Source organism: Meriones unguiculatus, chromosome 7 (genome assembly GCF_030254825.1).
Source record: "Meriones unguiculatus strain TT.TT164.6M chromosome 7, Bangor_MerUng_6.1, whole genome shotgun sequence".
Taxonomy (NCBI): domain Eukaryota; kingdom Metazoa; phylum Chordata; class Mammalia; order Rodentia; family Muridae; genus Meriones; species Meriones unguiculatus.
The window spans coordinates 8649612-8668258 of NC_083355.1; the positions used below are offsets into that span (position 1 = coordinate 8649612).

Below are 18647 nucleotides of genomic sequence, written 5' to 3' on the forward strand. Positions count from 1 at the left end.
CCCTTCCCCACTGTGATGGGCTAAAAGCCCATCGAAACTGTGAGATAAATTCTTCCTTCCCCTCTGTTCCTCTGCCAGGTGTTTTGGTTATAGCGATACAGAAGTGACAAATGCAGAAAACTGTTAGCAGGACTGGGAGATTGGTGTGACTACCTTGATTATACATTTCTCAAGCCTTTAGAACTGGTGTGTAGGAACAATGTGGAGGCATTTAGAGATGTGGGCCGTGGATGTCCTAGAAGCTGTAGGCAGAGCTTAATGGTGATTCTCCTGGAAGCTCAGGAGACCAGAATTCCACAAGAAACTCAGACAGTTAAGAATTGTTCATTATCTTCCTGATGGGGAGAAGCACTCTACTGAGAGCTGGACTACAGATTGTATTATATTCATATTATAACATAGAAAGACACTTGTCTACATTTTACCTGTGTCCTTGAACTTTATGGGAGGCTGAATTCAAATTAATGGATGGGGCTAGAGAGATGGCTCAGTGGTTAAGAGCACACACACTGCTCTTGCAGAGGACCTGACTTTGATGCTCAGCACCCGCTCACAACCAGCTGTAATTCTAACTCCATGGGCATCTCATGCCTCTGGCCTCTGACTGGATTTGCTGTAACCCAGCATACATGTGAGGCTTGTTTGTGGTGTGTCTGTGAGGGCATTTTTGGGAGAAGACTAACTGGGGTGGGAAGATCCCTTCTGTATGTGGGCAGGACCACCTCAGCTTAGGGGCTAGACGGCATTAAGTGGAGAAAAAAAAGAAAGAGGTGGGTAAGCACGGGCTGTTTCTTTTCTTTGCTTCCTGGCTGCTGTGAGGTGAACTGCACTGCTCTGCCATGCCCTCTCCACCCTCATAGACTGACCCACCTGAAATAGTCAGCAAAATCAGCCTTGTTTCTCTGGCATTCTGTCACAATGACCAGCACAGGCGGCTACACGTGGGATGGAGGAGTGGCTCCACGGGCTTACTTCTGCAGGCCAGGGTCTACGTCCACTGTGCCGGGTATCCAGCAGTGGCAAACTGTTGTGGGGGGGGGGGGGAGCTGACATTGGGAGGTTGGTGATAACTTTTTAGATCTTGGGTTTTGGAACCTTCAAAGTCATATTTTCCTAAAGCTTGTCGTCTTCCTCACAGTCTAACCTGTGAGAGCTGGGTCATGTCTGGTGCTCTTAGCAGGACATCTGTGGGTCCTAAGGGTGGAGAGTCCCAAGGACATGGAAGTGCTGTGCTGACACTCCTGTTTCTTGTTTCAGGGTGCTGCAGAAGACCCCCAGACGGCCCTGGCACTGAACTTGGACCCTGCATTGATGAAGAAGTCTGATCCCGAGGGCCCCACCACGCAGCTCTTCCCCGAGAGGGAACTTTCCATCCGGATAGGTAGCACTGGGCTTCTTTCAGGCAAGCTTTCTGCTGCAGATGCCAAGCTGGGACAGAGGGTCCAGACCCAGGGCTGGTAGGAGAGGAGGAAATGCCAAGAGCTCTGCTCTGCCAGGCTGCTCACCCCAGTACTCATGGTGGCTTATGCCCATGGTCTTTTCTCTCATTTGTCCATGCAAACTCTTGCCCACTCTCCAGGCAGCCGTAACAGCTTTGTTGCTTTTCCAGCTTGAGTGAATGGATTGGATGGGGCTGATATAAGTTAGAAAGGCTGGGCTTTCCATCTCCCCATCCCTGATGAACCCTGAGTGCCCTCCTCATTTGCGTGATTATTGACTTTCTGAGTCATTGGGAGAAACAGTACGCACGTCTGTCACTCGAATTGTTTATGTGGAGCCAGATCACTTTAAAGACAACAGCAGCTAAGTGACATCTTTCCTGCTGAGTTAGAGGGAAGGGTCTCTCTAAAGGAATCAGCTGACACCTTCTCTGTCTCAGAGGGGTCCAGTCTGTGCTTGCATTCTGCTCTGCGTAGCCCGAGTTCAGAGGTCTCTGTTGGATGCCTTCTCTCTGGTCGATCCTCTCTGCCTTCCATAGCCTCCCAGGTGAAATATAATCAGGAAATAAAATTCATCTAATAGGATCTCAAACTATAGAGGGTCAGGCACCACAGCTGCTGTCTGCTGCCCGTAACACATCTCATTCCTACTCAGCCTGTGATGGCGGCGGCCTTGCTGCCATTCTTCCCCACAGGATTGTAGTCAAGGGCCGCCTTCTATCAAACTTGCAGTTTTCCTGCCAAGTCCTGAGCACGCAGGTACACAGGTCCTCTGTGGATTCTTACTAGCAGTTTTCTTTGCTCAACTCTTGTGTGCCTTTTGAGGACGTTGCAGCCCTACCTCAGATTTTTTGTAGGGAAGAAAAGTTAGCCTGGCTCTGCTTCCTTGTCTTTTAAGTCGAAAGAGTTGGGCATTCAGGGGTGGTTGGCACCGTTGGCCGTCAATCTAGCAAGGTAAAAGGTAAAAACTGGCAAACACACACACACACACATCCACACGCGCGCGCGCGCACACACACACACACACACACAAACACACACTGAAATATAGATGCATGTATCCTGGAAGCCAGGGGACACCTTTGCCATCATTCTTCAGGCACTGTGTACCTTTTTGTTTGTTTCTTTTGAGACCAGAGGGTGATTCTCTTACTGATCTGGAACCCGCCAAGTGGACTAGGCAGGGTGACCAGAGAACCCCAGGGATCTGTCTCTCTCTGTCTCCCCACATTCAGATTGCAAGCACACACCACAATGTCTAGCTTTTTTATGTAAGTTCTGGGGCTTGAACTCATGGTTGCAAGGCAAGCACTTTACAGGCTCAGTTATCTCCCTAGCTGCTCAGTGGGCCTTTTCCAGGCAGCTTTGGGAGATTTCTGGCTCTTCTCAGGCAACCCAGTGTTTGGTGGTGGGGCTGAGGGGCGCGCTGTGCGGAAGGAGCCACGGTCCTCTCCCCTGCTTCTAAACACCAGGCACAGCCTGTTACCAGGTTGCCAAGCAATCCATGTGTCTGTTGCTAACTGTTCTGATACAGGCCCGGATGCAGCCCTTGAAGATGGTTTGCTTTCAGCTCTCTCTTCTCACCTGGAGGCACCTGTGGGTGTCAGGCATCTCAAACTGATAATGCTTATTTGCTGACTGGCCTCCTGCAGACCAAGCCTGGAGGGGCACTGTTTGTGCCATCTGGATTTGTGCTTTCACTTGCTTGCTGTAACTGGAGCAAGGAGACCAGCTTAATGGGCATTTAGTGACAAACATCAGCCTTTAAAAAAATAATCATGGCACTGCTATCATAGCCTGTAATTGGTTCAGCAGGGGGAAAAACCAGAGAGGCCATGCCTTGGGAGGGAAGTTCAGCTGTCCTGGGAGGTAGCAGCAGCCAAGCTGGGAAAAGCATTTATTAGACACTTTGATATCAGTGGCTGTTTGTGCTTATCATTTATGACATCAGCTATTCTCAAAGCTGGGAATATTTCGGGATGTAGTGAGGCCAAGAGTTCCCTTAAAACTGTATCATTCTCTATTTCTTTGTCTCTCTCTTTCCCTCCCTCTCTGATCCCTCATTCCCATTTTTCTTCCTTACTCTTTCCGTCATCCACCTATCCATCTATCTACCCACCCATCTTTTTTCTTTCTTCTTTCTTTCTTTCTTTCTTTCTTTCTTTCTTTCTTTCTTCCTTTCTTCCTTTCTTCCTTTCTTTCTATTCAGATGTAATGGCAAGGGTTAAAAAGAAAGAATGGTTTTATTTCCAACCCAAATCGCTTATAATTCAACCCCCCTACCATGGACCCTTTCTGGTTCTTGTGTGTCCTTTGAGGATTGCGATGTCAGTACTGCAGCTCTCCTTGGCCATTGTTTTGTATCTTGTGATTTTGAACTTGACCAAATGTTGTTACTGTCTGAGGCACTCTTAACTGCCCATGACCTTGTATGACTGACAGTCCTTTAGATTAATTCTGGTGTTATGCTTTCATCCAGGGTTTGGCGGAGAACATTTTGACATGTGTGAATACTTGTATGAATGTACGTATCTATATAGGTATCTATCTGGGACCTGGATATAAGCATCAAAGACTAATGATAGCCTCTTAAAATATATAACATTTTTGTGTGCTTGTGTCTGCTGTCGTAAGTTCTTTGACAGCTTCATACGTGTAGATAATACACTCTGGTTACTCTCCCTGTACCATATTTATCGTCCTCCCACTGCTCTGAACCCATCTCCTCCTTATCCTTTTGGTTTTGTTGTGTGACCTAACTGGTGTGTTTTTGGAAGGCAGAGGGTTGTAACTTTTACCACACTTCAGATTCTCTGTGCCTCAGTTTCTCCCATCAACAATTTTGAATTATCATCCTCTTTAGGTTAAGAGGGAGTTTTTTTTTTTTCCCCTTCATTCCTTCTGGCCTATAACCCAGACTTCATTAAAAGGATAGGGGTGCTGGGTGGTGGTGGCGCACATCTTTATTTCCAGCACTTGGAAGGCAGAGGCCGGTGGATCTATATGAGTTTGAAGCCATCCTAGTCTATAGAACAAATTCCAGGACAGCCAGGGAGGGCTGTTACACAGAGAAACCTTGTTTCAAAAAAACAAAACAAAACAAAAACCCCAAAACAACAACACAGCAAAACCAAACCAAAACAATAATAATAATAAAAAAATAAATAAATAAGGTGGGAATAAGGCATGGTGGGTATTAAAATGTGCTATCAGAAAAGAAAGAAAACAAAATAAAGTATGGCATGACATTTTATTTTTGCAGAAGGCTGAAAAACAAAAGGCTAAGATGGTGGTGATGGTGGAGGTGAAGGTGGGGTGATAGCTAAGAGCTCCTTCTCACTGTGGGTGTTAAAGTGAGTAATCAGACATCCTTTCCTGAAGTGGGCTCTCTGCAGCCAGCTAGGGCAGATGTACCTCCTTGCTTATGGGATTGTTGTCAGGTGATGCATTTTCAAATCTCTTTCAGTTTCTGGAGAGTGTTGTTATACTTGGTCCAAGTGAGCCTAGAACTCAAATAGCACTTGGCCTGCTTCCTTTCCTTTCCTTTCTTTCCTTCCTTCCTTCCTTCCTTCCTTCCTTCCTTCCTTCCTTCCTTCCTTCCTTCCTTCCTCTCTCTCTTTCTTTTCTTTTCTTTTCCTTTCTTCTTTCTTTCTTTCTTTCTTTCTTTCTTTCTTTCTTTCTTTCTTTCTTTCTTTCCTTTCTTTTCTCTCTCTCCTCTCTCTCTCCTGAGTTTTTTCTGAGGCAGGCAGTGGTTTGGGAAGTACTTTTTCTTGTGGTCCAGCCAAAAGGCAATGCAGCATTCCCATGAACCTGAGTGAGCTGCCCTGACAAAGCACTCTGGTGGGCTGAAGCAGAGGAAATACCTCTCCCCACCCCACCCCCAACTTTGGAGGCTACACTCCGGTTACTCTCCCTGTACCATATTTATCGTCCTCCCACTAAGGACAAGGTAGCTTCTGTCCTTGGCTTGCTAGTGGCTGACTTCTCAGAATGTTTGCCTATCATAGGATACTATTCCTGGGGAGATAAACAAATGTCTGTGCACTCCAGATAGGGCACTAAAAACAGACCAAAGTATGAGATGCCACCAAAGAGCGACTTGCTAAACTGGCCAGCTTTACTGGGGTTTATAGGAGCAGAAGTGACTCAAAGACAGCTGTATCACCAAAGCTCAACCCAGCATGGGTGAAAGATCACAAAAGCTGAGAACTTTAAGCACACTGCACAGCCTGCAGGCTGCTCAGCAGAGTGTCCTTTGCTGGTGGTAGCTCAGCTGGTTTCTACTTCTTCCTGTCTGCTTGGCTTATCTGAGAGCTATTCTCAGCAGTCTTTCTGCTTTCTACTTTTCAGGATGGAGAGGCCTAGTGAATCTGGTTGGTTTCAGGGAGTTCCTGGAGCTATTTTGAGTTGTTTAAAGTTTACTTCCTGACTTAAGGAGCTTCCCTGAAGGATGGAGTGTTTTACTTCTCCTTAGAAAATCCGGTTTCACCTCTTGTCATAACCTCTCACTCATGCATACATACCTGTAGATAAGCCCAATCAACTCATTGGTTCCCCAGAGTGAACTTCAGAGGAGTCATTCATACTTTGGTTTCCTTGTGGCTGCATCATTTTGCCCTTTGACCAGTGCTTACCCAAGTACACACACAGAGTTCTAGTTTCCAAATGAAGCCTCGTTCTGAGGTTCCAGGGAGGCCTGTATCTTGACAGGGGCACCATTCCACAAGGCACATACAACACCTATCCTGTGCTCAACCCCATGTCTGAGAGAGAGACAGAGACAGAGACAGCCAGAGACAGAGACAGAGACAGAAAGGAGAGAGAGAGAGACACAGAGAGGGAAAGGGAGAGAGAGAGAGAGAGGAGCGAGAGAGCAAGCAGGAGAGGGAGTCTGGGGAAGCTAATCCTGACAGTAATAGAATGAAATCCCTTTTAATTCATCCAGAGCCTCAGAGCCCGCTGCCTGCAGTCTGCTCGAGGTATTCATTAAGTGCTACAGAGAAGTTAGGGATACTGTCTCCTTATGCAAAATTTAACACTTGCTTGGTTAGCAGGCTCCATCATATTTATAAGAGCCTGACACATTCATTTCAGCTCATAAGTCTATTAAACAGGATAATGTGTTTTTAATGTGTGCTCAGGAAACAACTGAGAAATGGCCAGAGCCCCACCAGCCGGGTCAGGATATTCCTGCCGGGCTTTTATTACTCAGAGATTTAGAGGGGCTGTGTCCAGAAACAGCCGACTTAGTTGTTTCCTATATTACTTTGTTTTGCTTTTCAGCTGTTGCTTTTTTTTTTTTTAATAACTCACAAAATACAGGGTAGTACTTTGGTTCAAGGATTTAGGACTTTTTATTTTTGCCTTTCTGGGAAGTCCTGGGAAGGGGTGGTCAGATTCAAGGTTTTATTCAGCTCAATGCCATACCCCTGGGCTACACCTCAGCTTTTGAGTGTGTAGGATCCTTAGAGTTTTTTCTGCATGTTCACCTCCTCACTTGGATTCTTGTCTTTCTTTTTATCTCTTACTGTTATTATGTTGCCTGGTACAGACCTGACTCTTGTTTTGGTCCTCTAAGACTGGAAGGAAATTGATGCTACTTCCAGCCTGCGAGTTGGAAGGAGCTGAGGGAAGGCACAGCCTTCCCTTTGGGTTTTGAACTCAGGTGAAGTTCACCATAGCACTATCATCGGAGTGGGATGCTGCCTCACCTTGAGGAAAATCGGTTGGTAATGGGATCGGTGATGTGCCTGGCTTGACCTGGCTGCTATGTGGGCAAATACGTTGTGTGGACCTTCTGCTTCTTCTCGGCCTATGTCATTCTAGCATTGTGTTCTGCTTGCTTCTTTGAATGTTTCCCCTCTTGGGATGAGAGGAGGAAAGTAGCCCTTCACATCCAAATCTAAATCAATTGTTTCAAAGGACCATGATTTAGGAGCTGTATGTTCTGGGACTTAACAGTGATTCTGAAACAGAAGCACTCTCTGCACTCCTGGCACCTGTATCCTAAGTGAGGAGGCGAGGCAGGTGCTGTCATGGAGGACCAAGTCCAGGGAAGAGTGTACGACGCTCCCTCACAACTGACATGGCTCTGGGAATCTCTGTTCTCTCCGAGAGGTGGGGCTCAGCTGCTGGGCTCACAGCACCTCTGTGGGCCTCATGGAGGCTTGGCCCAGTAAGCCAAGTAATGATGGGTGCATTATTTCCTGTGAGGACGACTCTATGAATGTTTACATGGGGTCTCTGCCCCCAAGGAGACTCAAACCTCTCTGGAGAACGAATATGGACCATTGGTCTGTGTCCTTTGAATTGAGTCTGAGCTTCCTCAGAGCTCAGCACTCTACCTCAAATGTGCTCCCATCCCCTGCTTCCACATCTCATTCAGCCAGTGTGGACTCAGGGCCTGCCCTCACTGCCACGCAGCCTCTGTGAGATCAGTGAGGGCATCAGTATTCATTCACTTAGCTTTAGCGTGAAGCCGAACACCATGGTTTGGATCATCTCTGATAAGATCGAGTGCACAACTTGGTCATAAAAAAACCCTTAAGATTATAAATGGTCAGATTCTAAGCTTCATGGTCATTTCAAGACTATGCCCTTGTCTGGCAGATAAGGGGTATTTATAAGGTTCATAAAATGTATTTTAAATTCGGCCTTGGAGCTGTTTACCTTTAATCCCAGCACTTGGGAGGCAGAGACTGGTGGATCTCTGTGAGGTTGGAGTCAGTTTAGTCTACGTATCAAGTTCCAGGCTAGACAGGGCTACATGGTATGACACTGTCTTGAAACTTATTTTAATTTAATATATATAAGTAGCCTTGTTCTTTTTGCATATAATTCCATGAGTTATAAAAAAAATGCGTAGTTTTGTCACCATTCCACAAATGGATAGAAAACAATACCAACACCTTCCCAAATTACCTCTGGCCACACATGTAGCTGACCCCACCTACTTATTTGACCCTGGGTTCTGCGTTTTTGTTCCTCTCAGAATGTCACCTAAGTGGAATCATACAGCCTTTCCAGCCAGACTTCCTGAACTTGACATCATGCATTTGAGAACCCTTTGTGATGTCACAAGTAATAAGAGTCACTTCTTTTTATGGCTTCATCACATTCTATATTATGTGAATATACCACAGGTTATTTATCCATTCTGCAGCCGAAAGACTTGGTCCCCAGTCTTTGGTAATTGTTAGCAATCTCACTGTGGGTATTCACACAGCTTCGTGTGGTTGGGATTCCACTGAATTCATTAACTAACTTGGAGAAAATACAAATCTTTAGAATGCTGAGCCTTTCATTTACAAATGCTGTATATCTCTCCATTTATTCATATTTTCTCTGAGTTCTTTTGCAGTTTGCAGATTTTTTTTGCCTCTGCAAGCTATACATCCATATTTATATGCCCCTGTGTCAAATAAATAGTAATATGTTTTAAGCTTCAGTTGCTTATTGCTAATGTGTAGAAACATAACTGACTTTTGTGTATCTTAAAACCCTGATATGCTCATTTGTTAGTTGTAAGAAATTCATTGTTATATCAGTGGGGATTTTCTGTGTCATGTCTGTGAAGGATACTTTTAATATTTTCTTCTGATGTTTAAAAGCTTTTCTTGCTTTTTTGCAATGGCCAGTGCTCTAGTGTGATGTGAGAGGCAGAGATAAAAGGAATCATTCCTGCTTTATTGCTAGAAGTATAGCGTTCTCTGTATGTTTTTGGTACGTAATAGGATACATATTTGAAACGTCACTGAGCTCATGTCTGAAAGTTGTCAGGATGCACAGATAGTATTGAGTTGGAAAGGGTCAGAGAATAGGTCATAGGTTTAGACACTGGGGGAGGGTTGTAACTTGATCGGTTAGCAGCTGCTTGACCTTGGAGTTTCTGGGAAACTAGATTAAGTCAATACAGATAACGTGTAGAATAAAGCCTGCCAGGGACATCTGTGGGAATGTCAGTTCCAGCAGCCAGTGGCCACCAAACCTCCTGTGTCTCTAGAGCACTCGGGGAAGTGGCTTATGTGACATTGTAGTCTGGAGCAGCAGATGAACAAAGATGGGTTCTGGTGTTGATCTTGGGGTGTGGGAGTAGAAAGTTGGCTACAGGTTTTACTACACAGTCTTCAGGTGAGCACATAGATGCAGCAGCAGGTGTAGCCACTGGGGACATGGGCTACTTTTCTCTGTTCTTGCCATTCAGCAGGACGTTACCATGGTAACTGTAACCTCTCCCCTTTGCTGAGGGCCACCAGCACTTCTTGACTTCCTTAGCTAGGTTTCTCTTAGTCCTTCTTGGTTGTGTCTTATCTTGCCTCTGTTCTCTCCATCCCTCTGGGCCTCTCTTGCTTCTTTGACCCCTTGTTCCTATACCCTTCTTGGTCGCAGCCATCTGCCTATCTTCTTCCTGAGGTTGGGGTGAGGTTCCCCAGCTTTTCCCTCACTTCTGAGCACCAACAGGTCCTTAGAGGATCCTTTTGGGGCTCTGGGGGGCTACACTGGGGACATTTTTCTGCCCCAGTAGTGCCACAACACTTGGTGATACTAGTAATTGGAAAAGCCCTCCAGAGGCATTTTCTTCTCCCTCCAAATAGAGATCTACAGGGTAAATGCCACCCTGGAGTCCTTCCCCTCTTTCTGGAAAATTCAATCTGGGTAAAGTCTCCTCTAGGCCCTTGCTTTGGGCTGGCTTTGCAGAGCAGAAACCCATTAGCCTACAGCGCTAATTAAACGTATCCTAGTGGTTTGTCTCAGGCCTGCCATTCACTGAGTATCAGTGAGGAGCCTGATGATCCAAGAGATTTGTTAGAGAGAGGGAGCCTTGCTTTGAAGCCACCCTTCTCAGTGTCTTGGTGCCAATATTTCATCTGGTACCTCATCCAGCCCTACTTGATTAGAGTCATTAACCACCAAAGTGTCAAACTGCAGTTCTTCCATCTTGGTCTTGGATAGGAATAAAGCTTCACCCTATTAATTTTCTCCTTCACATGGTCTTACATTCCAACACAATCACCTTGAAGATTCCTCGTTGTGTGTGCTTTGTAGTGTGTACCTGTCTGGGACTGGGGAAGAGGACTAGAGCCAGGGATAATGACTATACTGGCATCTGAAGGTTCTTGTTATCTGGCCAAGACGTCAGAACCCTTCTTAGCTAATGATTGGATTAAGCAGCCCTGAGGCTCCAGCTGGTAAATGAAAGCCTTTGCAAGGCCAGGGGACAGGAAACATGACAACAGAATGTAATTGAAATGACTGTTTGAGAACTAACAAGCTGCCCCCTGTTTTTTCATCCAGCCTCCTGTGAGGAGGCCTCATGGCTGGTTTGACATGGTGAAGGCAGAGAGCTACACAAAAGCCAGTTTTGATTGCATGTTTTGATCAGCAGAACAGGAAATTTTTAAAAACCAAACCTGCATTCTGAAAATCTGGCCAGGAGAATTCTAGAAGGGCTGTGACTGTGTCTTCTTCCCCCGTGTCTTCTTCCTTCCTTCCTTCCCTTCATGCCCCACTCTTAATGCCATTGCTAAGTCATGTAGCTATCTGTGTCTCATTTCATCAGTACACTGAAGCAGACAAATACACCTCTTTCCCCACAGGGGACGCTTCAGTGTGCCATACATTAAACAGGCACACAGTTTTATTTCTAAGCACAGTGTTTTTCTTTAAACTAATTAGCAATTAGTTTCTTTAGAGGGTGTATTACAGAAATTAAACCCATAGTTTCTAAGGACGCTAAGACAACCCCCACCCCCACCACTGGAAAAGTTGGAGGGGCAGGTCTCTGTTCTGCACTTGAGTGCTTCCATTCCTACTTTCTCTCTTTATATAGGAATGCGGCTTCAAGCTTAAAATTTGAAGTTTCAGTACTTGAGAAGTTTCAAGTTGAACAGAAATGCAATGCTGGCTGATCAAATAGATTTTAAGGTCTTCCGAGAATGTTCTGGTCTGTCTAGTGCTCAGAAGTAGCTATTTACTTCTTTCTCATTTTGACCCTATATGGGATGACCCCTGACTCTTTCTTTTTAGAACCTCTCTGCCTGTCTTCTTCTGTCCCTCCCTTTCTCAATTCTTCCCTCTTGCCCCCTCCCTCCTTTTCCCCCAGGTGTGTGTGTGTGTCTGTGTGTAAGCATATCAGGGGATCAGAGAGCAACTGTTACCCTTCAGGAGCTCCCATTTTTTGTTTCAGGCAGGGTCTCTCATTGGCTTGAGCCTTCACCAGGGGTGTGAAGGCTAGCTGGCCATCAAGTTTCAATGGAGTCTACTCTCTCTACTCCCCACCTTACCAGCAAGGAGAATTGACATGTGCCACCACACTTGGCTTTTTATGTAGGTTCTAGGGATCGAACTCAGGTCCTCATACTTGTGAACACACTTGGGAGATATGTAAACTGCTTCCAAGAAAGGCTTAACATTCCTAAGGTTTACTTTTAAACAGAAACAGTACATGAAATGCAGAGACTGCCATCCATGCTACTGAACATTTAAGAGGTGGGATTAACCTCTGTTCAGTTGAGTACCAATGATGTCGTTGTTAGAGTGTGCCTCAAACTGCGTACTTCACAAGTGAGGTGACAGGGCTTGGGGATGTTTCAGAGAACACCGGTTCAAACTCCAGTGCCTGGAACCCAAGTGTTGTCAGCTTCATCGAATACTTTTATTTGCAGCCCTGTGTTGGGAACTGTGATCTCTATCAACCAGTAACCAATAGGCTGGGTCGTAGGGCATTTGACTTGTTAACAAAGTCTTTTAGTCCCAGGCTATTAGTGTCTACTGAAGTCAGGAGCAAAAGAGCCACTAAGGCTTACCAGCATCCATTTGGAAGCACATAGTCACCCTTCTCAGAGTGAAAAAAGAAACAATCCTAAGTGAATACATGTGGCAGAACTCTCCTGGAGAGAGGAGCCTGGGGTCCCTGGAAGTGCTTCATTCTGGGATGACAGCCATTGTGGTTTGTGTACAATATAACCCTCCCCCGCAAGGGTTTTTGTATCAGAGTCTTGGTCCCCAGGATGGCAGGGTTGGGGTGGTGGAATTTATAAGAGATAGGGCCTACTTTGAAGTAATTATGAGGGTGCTGGCATGGGGGGGAATTAACTAGCGCTGATCTCACACAGTGAGTGAGTTCCTCTGAGAGAGGGTTGTTATCCAGCAACATTCCTAGAACAGCCATCTTCTCGTTTAAACCTTCACTAGACAAGAGTAGCCACCACTCACTCTGGTGCTCTGACTAGAAGAGAGAAAGACCTCAGGGCAAGCCCTGTCTATGGGCTATGATCATATGACATTTTCTTACGTGTGTCTGACTTCTGTGGCTTCTGCTGGTGCGATTCTGGTCCTTCGAGCTGTCGAGGATAGGTATGAGGCTGTTGTTAAACTTGTGAGTCACAATTTGTGCACCAAGATGGGCCTGGCCACTCATCCTCAGTAAGCCAATAAAAGAGGCAAATTAACAGTAGAAAGCAGAGAAAGGAGATACTGGCCACACTGGGAAGAGATACTTCAAACCCTCACTTTAATCATCAGTATTGCACAGGTGAACTTTGTGAGCTACGAGTGACCGGCCTGGCAAGACATGCCCGCTATGTAATAATGGCATGGACATCTTGAGGTAACCAACCACTTATTATTTGTAGGCCCCACTGTGTTATGAAACTCATAGTCGACACCATTGTTGATCTGAGAACCCATGGCTAGTGAGATTCAAGTTTAAATAGAGGGCCAAGGGTTTGCTAAGCCGTCCTGGTCAAGGTGGTCCTGCCTACTACTGACCTATCATTGTCTGGGCTTCTGTCTCTTCCTGTAAGGCAGTCAGACAAGTCCTTAGAACTGTGTAAAATCTCTTTCTGGGAAACACATTCCCTACTGGCTGGTGCCCTTCCCTTCTTCCAGAATGAAGTTCCTAGGGGAAATTCCCAATTCTTTGGGGTCTGTTGTTGAAATAGTCTGATAGATTGAGAGACACAGGTGTCTCTTTCAAATATCTTCTTATCTCCAAGGCAGGCTACAAGGCTACATTATGTGAGTACCGAAGAACAGAGGCCAGGCAAGATACAGCTGTTGGTCCAAAGTAAAATTATAGTTTCGATTTTCCCCCATTGTTATTAACTCACAGTTAGATGACTCATAAGATGATGGAATTTATCCAGCGTTTCTAGAAGCATTTATAGAGAAAACTGTGCTCACAGGCACTTTCCCAGGGAGGAGGAGGATTGAAAAACCCAAGGGCTCATGTGGGGCTCTAGGCTGGTTGCTTTCATTAGGTTCTGCACTGCAAAGAGCTGTAGCATTGACTTCATTTGTCTGTTGTAATAGGCTGTGTGAGTCAGCTTTGCCTTAAGAATGTACCAAGCAAAGCTCTGTCGTTTGCATCATGAGGGGTTATTTTGCTTTCAAATAATACGCAAATGACAGGTTGGCTCCCCTTATTTTCTGCTCCTTGGTCCCAGGCTGGTAAAGCAGCTCTTCTAAAAGGTATGCCCCATGTCATGGGGAGGGGCAGAATAAAAGCTGGTGGATTCCCTATAAGAATTCTGCATGGCAGCTGGTGACGAACACCTTTAATTCCAGCACACGGGAGGACAACTGTAAGTTTGAGGACAGCCTGGTCTATAGAGTGAGTTCTAGGGTAGTCAAGTCTACACAGAGAAACCCTGTCTTGGAAAAAATTTCTGTACAAAACTGGGGCTGTATCTCAGTTGGTAGAATGCTCTCCTAGCCATGAGTTCGATCCCCTACACCACAAACCAATGAGATCCCCTACAGCACATAAACCAATTGTGGTAGCACATGTCTGTGCCCGTCATCCTGGCACTGAGGAGGTGGGAAGATCAGAAATTCAGAGTCAACAGCTGCATAGCAAGCCCAAGTCTAACCTAAGCTGCTTGAGCCCTTAATCTTTTTAAATTCTGCTGAGCTCTGGCATGTTCATGTCCACTCTTTTTCCATTGTCCAACAGACTGAGTGGCAAATGCTGCCACTGTGCAGAGGAAAACACTTGGCTCAGGTGTTGGTTTGTGAAGATCTTCTAGAGGGAAGGTTTGCTACTGTCCTCTCTGTCACGGGTAGTCATTTGGTTTCTAAGTTTTAGAAGGCCACAGTTCTAGAGCAACTTCTGTACACAGCAGAATAAAGAAAACATGAATGGTAAAACAAACAAACAAACAAACAAACAAAAAACAAAGTCAGTGAAAATAATTTCTAACAATATCCTGCTATAGTCATAGGTTAGCATCTAGCTCAGTTGTCATCAGGCTTCACCCAGCAACTGATGGAAACAGATGCAGAGACCCACAGCTAAACATTAGGTGGAGCTTGGGGAATCCCATGGAAGAGGGGGAGGAAGGATTGTAGGAGCTAGAGGGGTCAAGGACACCACAAGAAAACCCACAGAGCCAACTAATCTGGTCCTATAAGGGCTCAACCCGTTGAGGCTGGCCCTTTTCTGCAGAGAAACAGAGGAGGAGTGGGGTGGGGAGACATTCGAGGGTGGGTGGGGGGAGGAATTGGGAGGAGAGGAAGGAGAGGAACTATGATCAGGATGTAAAATAAATAAAATAGATCAAAATAGAGTTACTCATGATTAAATATTCCCATAACCAAGTTGAAACTAAGCTGTTCATCCAAGAATTGAAGACTAAAGTAACAATGGCTAAAGTTTCCAAACAAGCCCAATTTCCTCATCAAAGTTCCTTTTGCCTTTGACCTTATATAGATACACACTCAAACACACTCACACATACACACAAACACACATACCTGCACTTTTGTCAGCTTAAAGCAAACTACTGACTTCCGGGAAGAGGGACCCTCAATTGAGGAAATAGCTCCATCAGACTGATCAGTGGGCAAGCCTGTGGAGGTATTTCCTTGGTCAGTGATTGATGTTGGAGGGCCTAGCCCACTGTGGGGGTGGCACCCTTGGGCTTGTAGTCCCAGGGTATATATGAAAGCATTCTGAGCAAGCCATGGAGAGAAAGACAGTGAACAGTGTTCCTCCATGGTCTGTGCTTCAGTTCCTGCCTCAAGCTTCCTGCCCTGACTTCCCTTCATGATGGACTGTGATTGCAACATGTAAAACAATCCTTTCCTTCCCAAGCTGTTTGTATTTTACAGCAATTGAAAGCAAAGTAGTATGTGTGCACGTGTGTGCCCACTGTAACCTGACGTCATCTGATATTAGCCAGTTATTTTTCCATTTTTCTGCCTTCCAAAAGTGACTTTGAAATGCTGTTTTAATTAGGACTTGGATTGCTGAGATAAGACACCATGGCCAAAAGCAGCAGAGGAAGGACAATATTAACTTCGTCTTACAGCTAGCCCATTACTCAGGAAAGTCAGAAACTCAAGATAGGAGCTGATGCAGAGGCAGTGGAGGATTGCTACCTACTGGCTTGATCCCATGGCTGCCTCAGCTTGCTTCCTTATAGCACTTAGGACCATGGGCCTTGGGGTTGAGCTGCCCACAGTGGCCTGGGCTCTCCCCTGTCAATCCTCAGTCAGAAGATAGCCCACAGGCTTGCCTGCAGTCCAGTCTGATGGGGGCGTTTTCTCAGTTGAGGTTCACTCAACTCTAGCTTGTGTCAAGTTGACATTGCAACTAGCCTGCAAGAACCAGCCTTCTTGGGGGTCTTGTCTCCGCTTTCTCAACCCTTTTCTGTGCATCAAGCCAACCCTTCTTCTTGGCTCATGGGGGCACTTGTCTTCTGTCCTGGAATGGGATATTAACTGATTCTAGCATTGAAAACGAAATCCTTGGAGAGCTTTAAATTGCTGTAATTTTGTCATTTGATATAGCCTAGAGGAGGGTGGAGGGATGACAGAAAGCAACCTATCACTGTAAGTCTCCGCTCAGTACTAGATCAAAAGGAGGGGAGAGCCAGATCCACCAGTGCTCCTGATAAAGCCTTGCATGTACCGCCTTATTAAGTAATCCTGGGAGGCTGGTTTAGGAATAGCGTTTGGGAAACCCAGCTTAGTTTCAGCTTGGCTTTTCTCTGGTCAGTATCCTCCTACTCCCTGGGTTCCTTACTCCTTTAGGGGAGAACAGCACCCAGCTTGTTGATAGCTTGACGATAACCAATGGCATGGGTGTATTTGTCCCTCAAATTCCCCCTTTCCTCCCTCTATGGTGCACACATGCCCGATAACTATGGGATACCCCCTCCCAACCCACCAAACCCACTTTCTTTGGTGACGAGGCCATATTTTGGGCCCCGTAGGGAATCATGCACCTTCGTTTCTACCTCTCTCCTGACTCAGAGCACTGTCTGTCCAGGTCATTAAATTCCACTTAAGCAGTTGTTTATTGCAGGGTGAGAGAGCCGGCTCTGCAGTTGTTGTCAGAGCGGAAAACAGGAATCCTCTTCCGGGCATCTGGAAGTGTTTGAACTGCTGCTGGGTCCTTACACAGTGTTTGATGCCTGTCTTTCATTTCTTGTTTGGTTCCCCAGGAGGTGATTGCTAGAGTTGTCCTTTTTTTTAAACAACACTGTCTCATTTATCCTAGCCTACCCTTGAACCCCGTTGTGTAGGTGAAGATGGATGAAAGACCTTGAACTGGGTGTAGGTAAGGATGAATGAATGACCCTCCATCCTCCACTTCTTGAGTGCCAGTATGGGACTTCGTGTCTAGTGTTGCACGGTGCTGGGGGTTGAACCCCAGGCTTTGAGCCTGTGAAGAAAGGCACTTTACCAGTCGAGCTACATTCTTAAGAAGTCTGGATCACTGCAGATTCTTGTCCTGTACGCGGCCCTTGAATCCACAGCTAAGGAAATGAGTCTCGGTTGGAAGGTGGTATGCTGAGGGGTAGACATTCCTGTGGGCGGGGATTTGAGCCCTCCTTGAATTCTGGCTGTGTTCTTGTAGTTTCAGTTGAACACCTGCACACCTATTCATTATCTGGGACCAAGTGAATGGTAGAAGAGTCTAATGGTGTTTAGATGTGGGGTCTGGGAGGTGAGCAGTCAGAGCCTCATCCAGATCAGCACTCCCAGTGAGTACTCACGGGGAGACCCTGGATCTTATGCTGAGAGTTCCATTAAGCCACCAGAGGGTTTGAGCCTGGCCTGACTGAAAGTTTTACAGGACCCTGGCCCCGGCACCGGAGATAGATCAGAGCAGGAGAGCACTGACCCATATCCTTGATGCGTTTTTCTCTTCAGTCTAAACAGCTTCTGTGGTTATAGCACTATTCAACCAGCAGAGAAAGCCCAAGTTTGTAAAATGCTTCCTGAGAAGCCCCTTTACAAACGTCTGATTTTACTTATGCCGCTCTGACTCCCAGAATAGAATACAGTCCAACCCACGGCTTGCAATCCACTTCTCTGAAATGTCATTCAGGGCAGTGAAATTCAACAGCAACTGAAGTCTTGAGAGAGTTCCTTGAGATTTTTTTGTAGCTGGACTTGGCCTTGACAACCATGTGCTCTCAAATTGGGCCCACTGTGCATTCCCTGCAGGGCACTGGGGTTGAGTTAGGGTGTCACAGGCACCAGGTCACCCTGAAGCTCTGACTCCCACAGGTCACAGTCAGAGGGCTCTGAGCTGTTTTCTGTGTGGGTTTCAGGTTTTGACCTTTTGTTTTTTTTCTTCTTCTAGAGAGAGGAACCATCCCTCCTTCCCGCTGCCCTGTAGTTGGGGGTGTCTTGTCAAAAGTGTGTCCAGTTGTCCTATCTGTGGCTGAGGTCTATGTCCCACTCCTTCTTTCTTCTTTTTCTCTTCATTTTTATGATCATCGGAAGAGTGGTGTTCTCAGACAACCCGCCCTTTTTTCTCCATGACTTCCTCTCCAGGTAACCTACCCTTTTCTCCCCTCAGGTAACCCATTCTTCCCCTCTCCCCCCCCCCCATAAGCCACCCTTCCCTACCTTTTCTTTCTTGCCTCCCTCCCTCTCTCCTTTCTGCTCCTTCCCTCACTTTATTATTTAAAATATATTTGTTTGTTTATGTATGTATAACACTCATGTGTGTGCCCACAGAGACCAGAAGAGGGTGTTAGGTCCCTCTAGCGCTAGAGGGAGAGGTCGGTGAGAGTGGCCTGATGTGGGAGCTAAGGCCCCGTGTGAGAACAGCAAAAGCAAGAGCTCTAACCATGAAACCATCTTTCCCGCTCTGTCTTTTTTGTTTGTTTTCAAGACTGAACAGAGACTTTTTTTCCTGGCACACCCCCTCTTCCCTTCCCTGACATCTCAAGAGCTCAAGGTGGCAAA

General features: G+C 46.1%; 1 protein-coding gene across 9 annotated transcripts in view; it reads left to right on the forward strand.

Annotated features, from left to right (window-relative positions):
- Positions 1-18647, forward strand: part of Slc39a11 (solute carrier family 39 member 11) — a 389328-nt gene that overhangs the window by 171832 nt on the left and 198849 nt on the right. For 7 of the 9 annotated variants that reach the window (XM_060386462.1, XM_060386454.1, XM_060386455.1 and 4 more), the window contains one exon: positions 1258-1402. In XM_060386462.1, the coding sequence (XP_060242445.1) occupies positions 1258-1402 (145 nt within the window). The remainder of the gene's footprint in view (positions 1-1257; positions 1403-18647) is intronic. The other 2 variants (XM_060386456.1, XM_060386459.1) reach the window with 1 other exon arrangement.